At 44.4% G+C, this 9,854-nt stretch overlaps 1 protein-coding gene and 1 pseudogene across 1 annotated transcript in view; one reads left to right on the top strand and one right to left on the bottom strand.

Moving 5' to 3' along the window:
* Positions 1-1,527, top strand: part of GABRR2 (gamma-aminobutyric acid type A receptor subunit rho2) — a 39,977-nt gene extending 38,450 nt beyond the window's left edge. Inside the window, exon 9 of the mRNA XM_086317763.1 lies at positions 886-1,527. Within this exon, the coding sequence (XP_086173889.1) occupies positions 886-1,197 (312 nt within the window). The 3' untranslated portion in view covers positions 1,198-1,527. The remainder of the gene's footprint in view (positions 1-885) is intronic.
* A 7,971-nt stretch (positions 1,528-9,498) lies between these two features.
* LOC147366021 (U6 spliceosomal RNA) lies at positions 9,499-9,589 on the bottom strand (annotated as a pseudogene).
* Positions 9,590-9,854: the final 265 nt, after the last annotated feature.

Genomic DNA, 9,854 nt, shown 5'->3' on the forward strand with positions numbered 1-9,854 from the left:
ACATTTTGCCATTTTTGTGTGAGCTTTTTCTCATATAAACATATTTTTTTGTCAGTACAGTTGAACCATTTAAAAGTACAGGGCAAAGGGCTGGTGGGGGATGGGATAAATTAAGAGTTTGGGATGAACAGATATATACTACTGTATATAAAACAGATAAACAAAGACCTGCTGTATAGCACAGGGAACTCTATTCAGTAGCTTGTTATAACCTATAATGGAAAAGACTCGGAAAAAGGTCTCATATATATCTATCTGCATATGCATACTTATATATATATAACTGAATCACTTTGTTCTATACCTGAAACTATACCTTGTAAATCAATTATACTTAGAGGATTATCCAAGAAAAAATAAAATAAAACAATAAATATACATAACAGGCAGGCACCATGATTCTTGAACCTTAAATGTAACCCTTTAAGATAAGGACATTCTCCTACCTAATCATCTTTGTATTTATACACAGAGGTGGGGGCCCCAGGTTGGAACTAGAATATATGGATTTAAAGTCCTGATTCTGACACCAGCTGTCTGATCCCAGGAGAGCTGTAAAGCTTCTCTTGTTCTTAGTTTTTGCTTCTGCAACTGAGGGCTTTTGGACTAGATCAGTGATTCTGCTTAGTAGAATAACCTGAGAGCCTTAAATCAATTAGTCTAGAGTGGAGCCTGGGTGTGCCCAGTTTAAAGCACTCCCAAGGTGATTCTAATATGCAGCTAGGGTAGAGAGTCATTGGACAAAGTGATCTCTGGAGATGTTGCTAGTTCTGCTTTCTGTGGTTCCAAATAGCCGTGGGCTATACTCTCAGCCAGGCCCCTTCATCTGGACCTCTTCCAGGTCTAAACGTGCCTGACATCTCCCCCTGTGTTTGTTGCCTGCAGTTCCCATGCATGTGTGGGATGCTTCACTCGAGAACCATGATGCTAGATGGAAGCTACAGTGAGTCCGAGGCCAACAGCCTAGCTGGGTACCCGAGAAGCCATATTCTGCCAGAAGAAGAAAGACAAGACAAAATAGTGGTCCACCTGGCCCTGAGCAACGAATCCAGCTCCTCCAGGAAGAAGGGGCTTCTGAAGGGCCAGGTGGGTCTTCGCATCTTCCAGAACACCCACGCCATCGACAAATACTCCCGGTTGATATTCCCAGCTTCCTACATATTTTTCAACTTGATTTATTGGTCAGTGTTTGCCTAGGGACTCCGAGGCCATGCCTGGTGAAGGTAACTTCTAGACCCTTGGACTGTCCTGCCTGATATGGACATCTATGGGGTCTGGCAAGCTGCCCACACGTGGACCTGCTGACCATGTCTCCTCACAGACAGAGAGCAGCTCCTGGACCACCTTGAGCAGCATCCTGGCCCCTGGAGGACCCCAGGAGCCCTCCAGCTGCCCTTCCCCAGACCTCGTGGGCTTGCTCATCATTCCTTCTGTGTTGTGTCCCACTTCTTGCCTCTCTGGGACTGTCTTCTTCTGTTCTTGTGTGTGAATGAAGGCTCAAATGCCTTCCAGATAAATATTCTGAGACCCTTATAAGGCCTAGGATTCTGTTATAGAGGAAAGAGGAAAATGAAAGGCAAGCTTAGGGGCTTTCTTGATAGGAGACAGGAAATGAGGATTCAAAATGAAAACGAAAAAATCTGTAAACTCTACACCTGGATTAAGTGCCTATCTAGGAAAGAAGAAAAAGGAAAACTCAGATCCCAGACAGGAAATGATTTGACCTGAGTGAGTCTGGCAACTCCTATGATTTTGCAGTATTAAGGAACATCATTCTTTCATCCATCCATTCAGCCACTCATTAAATACCCACCCTGTGCCAGCGCTTATTTTTCTCAGCAATATGTGACAATATGTACTGAATATTGCCTACCAGGGAGACACTGCCCAAACTCATCAAGATACAGAGTTTTTTTGGGGGGATGGCCATCTGGATACAGTTGACTCCACTAAAAGGTTGACCTTTTAGTCTCCCATTCCTCCAGAGGCTGAGTTGATAACCCTCAGCCCAAGACCCCATCATAAATCAAACTGTTAGCCTAGACCATCTGGCATGGCTGTAGGCCCCCAGGTGAACAAAGACCCTCCTATCAGGCAGGACAGTTCAGGGGTCTAGAAGTTACCTCCCAAGAGCTGGAGGCCAAGGCCCAAATCTGTCTTTTGTCGAGGTAATCCTGTACTACACAATAATCCTTGTCAATTCCTCATTGTTAATGTGAATAACTCTGCTTCCAGTCATTAGAAGATTCATGTAACAGACATTTAAAAACATCCCTAGATATTGGGCTTTCTTGGTGGCTTAGATAGTAAAGAATCTGCCTGCAATGCAGGAGACCTGGGTTTTATCCCTGGGTTGGAAAGATCCCCTGGAGAAGGGAATGGCAACCCACTCTAGTATTCTTGCCTGGAGAATTCCATGGACAGAGGAGCCTGATGGGCTATAGTCCATGGGGTCTCAAAGAATTGGACACAACAGAGTGTCTAACACTTTCATTTTTTTTCACTACACTAGACATAGTGGGATCCAAAGGAAGAATAAGACATAATTATATTTTCACACAGCCCTCAGAGAAAGGACTGGTCAAGGATGTGATATATGATTATGTATCATTAAAAATGTTACACGCAACAAAAATGGTTCAATGTGTAATGGAAACTCTGAGGAAGGAATAATTTCCAGTGGAAGACTGAATCTTGTGGAGATAACAGCTTCTGAGCTGTTCCCTGAAGGTTGGGGATCTGGAGAAGAAATGTTCATGCCAAGCGTACATGTAGAAAATACATGCTAGATATGGGGTTTTCAGTATAGTAGCCACTGGCCATGAATTTAAATTTAAGTTAATTAAAGTTAAAAAAACTGAGTTCTTGCCACATGGCTCTAGCCACATTTCAAGTGCTCTACTCAATAGCCATATGTGGCCAGTGGCTGTTGTATTGGATAGTACAGAGTTATAAAACATTTCCACAGTCACAGAAAGTCTTATTAGCGCTGCTGTGGATGGAAGGATTGGCCTGAGCAAAAATCTTGAGAGAGGCAGGATAGTTTGGGATTGCAGAGTGTAGAGTTTGTGGGGCAAGTCATCTTTTTTTGCTGGATCCTAGTTTACGGGACAGAGAAGGCAATGGCACCCCACTCCAGTACTCTTGCCTGGAGAATCCCAGGGACGGGGGAGCCTCGTGGGCTGCCATCTCTGGGGTCTCACAGAGTCGGACACGACTGAAGGGACTTAGCAGCAGCAGCAGCAGCAGTTTGTGGAAGAGGTGAGAGATGCGCCATTTTTGCAACACTAGGAGTCATGGCAGGCCCCCCAACCTTCCTCACACACCCATGCTGATGGGGACAGCGTCCCCTACACGTAGTTGCCTGGCCCAAGACCAGTGGCTTTCCCAGCCTCGTAAACAAATGAAGAATGAAGGTCCATAAAGAAGGAAATTGCATGGTACAGGGCATCTGGAAATGTTTAGAAACCTATACTCTCTGGAGACTCTCTAGGCCACACTGCTGCTCAAAGAATAATAATTACATTGTCATTAAAAATACATCCTGTTGCTCTAGTTGTCATATTTAATTTCAATAGTGCTTGACTTCTGACCACGTTGTCTTCATAAATGGAAGCTCCTATAGCATGGTGGGCTGTTCACACTTAACAAAAATAAAGATGTATTTTAACTAGCTTATGTGGTGAACTGGCATTCATTCTATAGCAAACAGAATTGTAAACAGCATTTTATCATGAGCCAATGACACCTGCGGATTTAGCACAGTCTTATTGTAATAATGTGACTCTACGTGAGAAAGGTAGAAATTTAAATGAGGTAAAGAGGAGACAAGCATAGGAGTGGAGAACAGGAATTAAAGAAATGTTGAGAAGAGAATGATTCACCATAGAGAGAGGACAGATGAGTAAACATAGCTGTTATCAGAGATGCTTGAATGATGCTTGATTTCACTGAATCTAAGATGTCCCCATAGCTTATGTACCACTGAGAGGAAAAAATGCTGCTAATTAAATTATAGCAGTCAATGATTATAGGATGAATCCCGACTTCATCAATGTTAAATTGTAAAACATGTGTATGCTGGAATAAAAGAAATAGGTATTATACGAAAAATGATGATCAGACATACTTCTTGGACACCAAGGAGACAACATTTATCATACACTTGTCTTCAAGGCCTTATGCCCAGGTGGGAGATGGGGTGGTGCCTGGGGTGGTAGCAGATAAAGAAATGAATGGGAAACTCCATTTAGCCACTAAGAAACTTACACTGGGGAATTCCCTGAAGGTCCAGGGGTTAGTACTTGATGCTTTCACTGCTGAGGCCCAGGTTCAATCCCTGGTGAGGGAACTAAGATCCCACAGGGCTGTGCAGAGTGACAAAAAAAAAGAAAGACAAAAGATAAAAAAGTTCACACTCATAGTAGGCATGGTTCAAAATGGTTCAAAGGAGGGAGAGATTACAGATTTTGCTGTTTATGGTAAATTTTGAGCAATGGCTAGATATAATTTCAACTAATAGGAAAGGAGGGAAGGGAATATTACCATGGGAGAAGGAAAGCTTGGGTGTGTTCAGGGAACTTCCCTGAACGTAGGGGACTTCCCCGGTTTCCAGTGGTTAAGACTCTGAACTCCCAATGCAGGGTGCACGGGTTCAATCCCTGGTCAGGGAACTAAGATCCCACATGCCACAACTAAAGATCCCATGTGCCTCAGTGAAGATCTGGCACAGGCAAATAAACAAATATTTTTTAAAAATCGTGCAGATAGATGATGGCCTTCCTTGGCAAAGAAGAGGAACCAGTCTCTCAAGTACACTCCACCAAATGTACAAAAGTCTTGGGGTCACATCCTAGCAGTTCCAGGACCCCGGTGTCAAGGGTCCTTCTAGGTTCATTCCACTTGAAATAAACCTGGGGAAGAAATTGGATGGGTCTTGTCTGGGCCCACGAATGTCAAAGAAAACCAGAGCTCTGGGTTGTAAGCAAGTTTAGAAAGTTAGGACTCTTCAAAACCACTTTGATTTTGTTCTTCCCTCTGCAGAAGGGAGACCATGAAGTAAAAAAAGTGGAAAGCTGCTGAGTTTCAGGGAACCAATGAAGCAGGAAAATAATGGTGATGATAGTGGAGAAAGTTCATGTTAAGCTCAGCGATATGTAGAAGTGCAGCCTGTGTGCTGACATTGACTTAGACGAGGCAGCCAGAGGAAGAAGCTAGTTCAGTGGAAGGTGAGGAGTCTGGGTCTGGCAGGCAAGCAGAGAAGTAGAAACTTAACAAGGCTGGCCTAGGGCTGAAGGGAATAAAGATTTGGGACTATCTTCCCAGATGTGCTCAAGGAAGCTCTATCAAGGGGAACAAAACGCCTCAGAAGAAAAGCAGAAGAGAGGTCTGGAGATAAAAGCTTGGGAGTACTTATTTAGGTGGGAAGAGGAATGCTGATCAGAGAAATGAATAAACTGAAGACTGTCACAGATACAGCAAGAAGGAATACTCTCAAGTGGGGGAGAGGAGGGCTGGGGGCAAATAATAACATAAAAATTGAGAAGGGTAAGGGCTGTGAACAAACAAAGCAAGATGGAGGCCAGAGGCTAGATGGGATCAATCATGCACGTAGGGGACTTCCCCGGTTTCCAGTGGTTAAGACTCTGAACTCCCAGTGCAGGGTGCACGGGTTCATTCCCTGGTCAGGGAACTAAGATCCACATGCCACAACTAAAGATCCCATGTGCCTCAGTGAAGACCTGGCACAGGCAAATAAATAAATATTTTTTAAAAATCATGCAGATAGATGATGGCCTTCCTTGGCAAAGAAGAGGAACCAGTCTCTCAAGTACAAAAGGTTTATGTGGGTAGAAGGAAAAATGTTCAGAGAACTGCTATTTACAATAGGAGATGGTTTTAGACTCTTGTTTTCTTGGAGGACTTCAAAAGAATACTATGGCATAACTGGCCTGGATGAAGTTGTGGTTTTAAAGGTGGGGTCTTCAAACTCTTCTACTGGAGTTGGTGGAAATAGTCCAAGTATAACCTGGTTACTGGATCTGTGGACCCAGCTTGGGAAGCAGCAGTTTTGAGTGCTTAAGACTCTGCACTTCCACTGCAGGCGAGTATAGGTTCGATCCCTGGTAGGGAAACTAGGACCCCATATGCCTCTGTGCAGGGCAACTGCACTGTGTAAAGGGAGGAGTGCAGAGTGCACTCTGCTCCAAGAGCACTGCAGTGAGAGCTGGATGTGTGGCTCCTAACTCATTTCTCACATAAACTTCACGGGGGTCTCAAGGATTTTCATTCTACACACCGAATGAAATGTGCTATCTTCCATAATTGTGTTCAACCCATCAGGTAGGTGGATTTGCATGAAACAATTCATTGCTCAAGTTCAGTTCAGTTCAGTTGCTCAGTCGTGTCCGACTCTTTGCAACCCCATGAATCGCAGCATGCCAGGCCTCCCTGTCCATCACCAACTCCCGGAGTTCACTCAAACTCATGTCCATCGAGTTGGTGATGCCATCCACACATCTCATCCTCTGTCATCCCCTTCTTCTCCTGCCCCCAATCCCTCCCAGCATCAGAGTCTTTTCCAATGAGTCAACTCTTCACATGACGTGGCCAAAGTACTGGAGTTTCAGCTTTAGCATCACTCCTTCCAAAGAAATCCCAGGGCTGATCTCCTTCAGAATGGACTGGTTGGATCTCCTTGCAGTCCAAGGGACTCTCAAGAGTCTTCTCCAACACCACACTTCAAAAGCATCAATTCTTCGGTGCTCAGCCTTCTTCACAGTCCAACTCTCACATCCATACATGACCACAGGAAAAACCATAGCCTTGACTGGACGAAACTTTGTTGGCAAAGTAATGTCTCTGCTTTTGAATATGCTATCTAGGTTGGTCATAACTTTCCTTCCAAGGAGTAAGCGTCTTTTAATTTCATGGCTGCAGTCGCCATCTGCAGTGATTTTGGAGCCCAAAAAGATAAAAGTCTGACACTGTTTCCACTGTTTCCCCGTCTATTTCCCATGAAACGATGGGACCAGATGCCATGATCTTTGTTTCTGAATATTGAGCTTTAAGCCAACTTTTTCCCTCTCCTCTTTCACTTTCATCAAGAGGCTTTTTAGTTCCTCTTCACTTTCTGCCATAAGGGTGGTGTTATCTGCATATCTGAGGTTATTGATACTTTTCCCGGCAATCTTGATTCCAGCTTGTGCTTCTTCCAGCCCAGCACTGCTCATAGTATTTTCAGGCAAAAAGTGATTTATTTCTTTGCTTAGAGAAGCGGCTGAAAAACAAAACCCAAACTGGCCTGGGTTGTGCTGAAACATGTCTGCCTGGAGTTATCCTAACAGCTAGTTGGAATTGAGAGTTAAACTAGGACATGGGCTTAGCTCCTTGAGACCAGAAGCTGAGCTGTGGGACCAGCAGCCATTCAGAGCAGTCTACACATCCCCTACCCTCTACCCTAACCCCACACCGATCACTAAGCAATGTGACGCAAGTTAAAATGGTACCCACGGGGAAGGCTGTGCACCAGCATTAGAGAACACTGGCCTATTTGCACTGACAGCTAAATCCCATGCCAGAAGGGACCTATGTCCCAGCCTGTCCAACCTCCAGAGCTATCTGAGGGCAGTCCACACCTGTAGTATAAACATACTCTCCATCAGTGGATTCATTAAAATATTCAGTCCTCACTTTCAGATCTGCAGATGTCATCATGAAATGGCATTTGGGTCAACGCTGAGAATATTAGGTTTGGGATTTATTTTAAAAGATAAATTGAAAAACCAACTTCAGGTGTAGTACACCATGTTGAATCTAAACTGACCAGGTTTATGATGGCGAGTGCCGTGTAGTCCACTTAGCCCAAGGTGTCTCACATTAAATGTGCCTATTAATAACCTGCAGACCCTGTTAAAATGCAGATTCTCATTTGGTAGGTTTGGGAGGGGACCTTGGCTTATGTGTTTCTTTCATCCTTTTTAAGAAATATTTATTTGGCTGAGCTGCATCTTAGCTGTGGCAGGTGGGATCTTAGTTCCCTAATTAGGAACTGAACCAGGTCCCCTGCATTGGGAATGCAGACTGTTAGCCACTGGACTGCCAGGAATGTTCCAGGATTATGTGTTTCTAACATGTGGCCTGGAGATGTCAGTGCTGCTGGCCTGCAGACCACATCTTAAGTAGGGAGGCCCTAGGGACCCCTCCCTCATAACTTAAAGTCAAGCTCAGATATTGCCTCCCCTTTGTGACTTTCCCTTACATCCTCTCCCTTTCCAAAGCATAACTTATCTTTAACTCTTCTATATTTCCAAAGCATGTTATATATTTGTACACTGAGGCATTTCCTTGATGTTGTGATTATTCTCCTTAATCCATGCTTCCCAGGCCTGGGTTAGTCACCTGGCAAGCTGTTGAGAAACTCTCAGTACCCAAGCCCCACCCCCAGAGTTCATGATTTTCTTATAATCCCAACTTTTTTTGGTGGGTTGTTTTAATAACAGAAACTCTTTTTAAAAGGCTAGTACCAAGTCTGAAATAGATTTTGGGGGGAGAGTTTTGCATGGTTTTCAAACTGTGTTCCCTGGAACCCAAGAGGTTCTCTCGGGGAGGGGTGGGGTGTGCTTCAGGGTCTGCTCTGGGAGTGAGATGCTGCAGTAGGGTTTAGAGGAGGTAAGAGGTGAAAATGGCAAGATACAGGCCAGAAACAGAACTGGAACTTCTGGCCCCCAAACCTTTTCACTTTTATGGTTTCCCACAAGAAAGCTGTGCGGTCTGAGACACAAAGGGCCCAAGGGAATTTTACATCTTCTCCTATCAACATTCCTTAATCCAGAAGGTACCTGGCCTCCTGGTATGGGTGGAATGGAGGCCAGAGGTGAGAGTAACAGGCAGGCAGGTACTACCAGGTAGAGCTTTGGTTTTCTGCTCCAACATTGGATTTGCCCAAACTGCTTGAAGGAAGATTTTAGACCCAGGTCCTGGTCCTCTGGTTGCCAACCTCTTCTGACCTCCTGCCTTTACCTAGTTCCTCCTTCCTGTCACCTTTCCTTTCCCCAGAGGGCACCCCTCCTCTGCACCCAGTAGGAAGCTGGCAGCTGCGGCCCCGTATTTCCAATTACCCACCACGTCCAGGCTGCCGTGGCCTTGAAGGCTGCAGAGCGTGGCCATGAACCTCTCTCCTTCCTCCTGAGAGCAGAGAGAGTGTATGTGAGTGAAATCTGCAGCAGCGGATGTAATCACAAGTGTAACAAGCCTTACAGTGTCAGCTCCGAGGGGCAGGGCTTTTGTCTAGCTTCTCAGCTGCTGTATTCCAGGGTACATAACGGTGTTGGCACATGCTATTTGCTCAGTAATTTTGATGGAAAGAAGGAATGAAAGCTAGTTTTTAAACTGAAGCATAATTGATTTACAATGTTTTATTAGTCGCACAGAGTCGGACACGACTGAAGCGACTTAGCAGCAGCAGCAGCGTACAGCAAAGTAATTCAGCTATACATAAAAAATATGAATTTTCTTGTCGTCCTTGAGCAGGGGCCATGCTAACCTCTGTATTGTTCTGATTTTAGTATATATGCGCCAAAGTGAGCACTAAAGCTACCGTTCATAAGTGCTCACTACGCACTAGACACTGTGCTACGTATAGATATAGAAATTTCTTCTCTCCAAAATCTCAGGCTTTGTATTTTTTATTTTAATTTCAGTTACCCTTGACTATCGTCTTTTATATTGAAATGTTGGAGAAGAAGGAGATAGTTGTACTTCATCTATTATTGTAAAGATGTCCCCAAACTAAGATATTTTCCTCATAGTTGCATCTTTTACATGTAAGGACCCATGTATGATTTTTACCAAAA

The sequence above is a fragment of the Bos grunniens genome, chromosome 9 (assembly GCF_055505025.1).
Source record: "Bos grunniens cultivar Pamir isolate PY7600 chromosome 9, Bosgru_T2T1.0, whole genome shotgun sequence".
Classification (NCBI taxonomy): domain Eukaryota; kingdom Metazoa; phylum Chordata; class Mammalia; order Artiodactyla; family Bovidae; genus Bos; species Bos grunniens.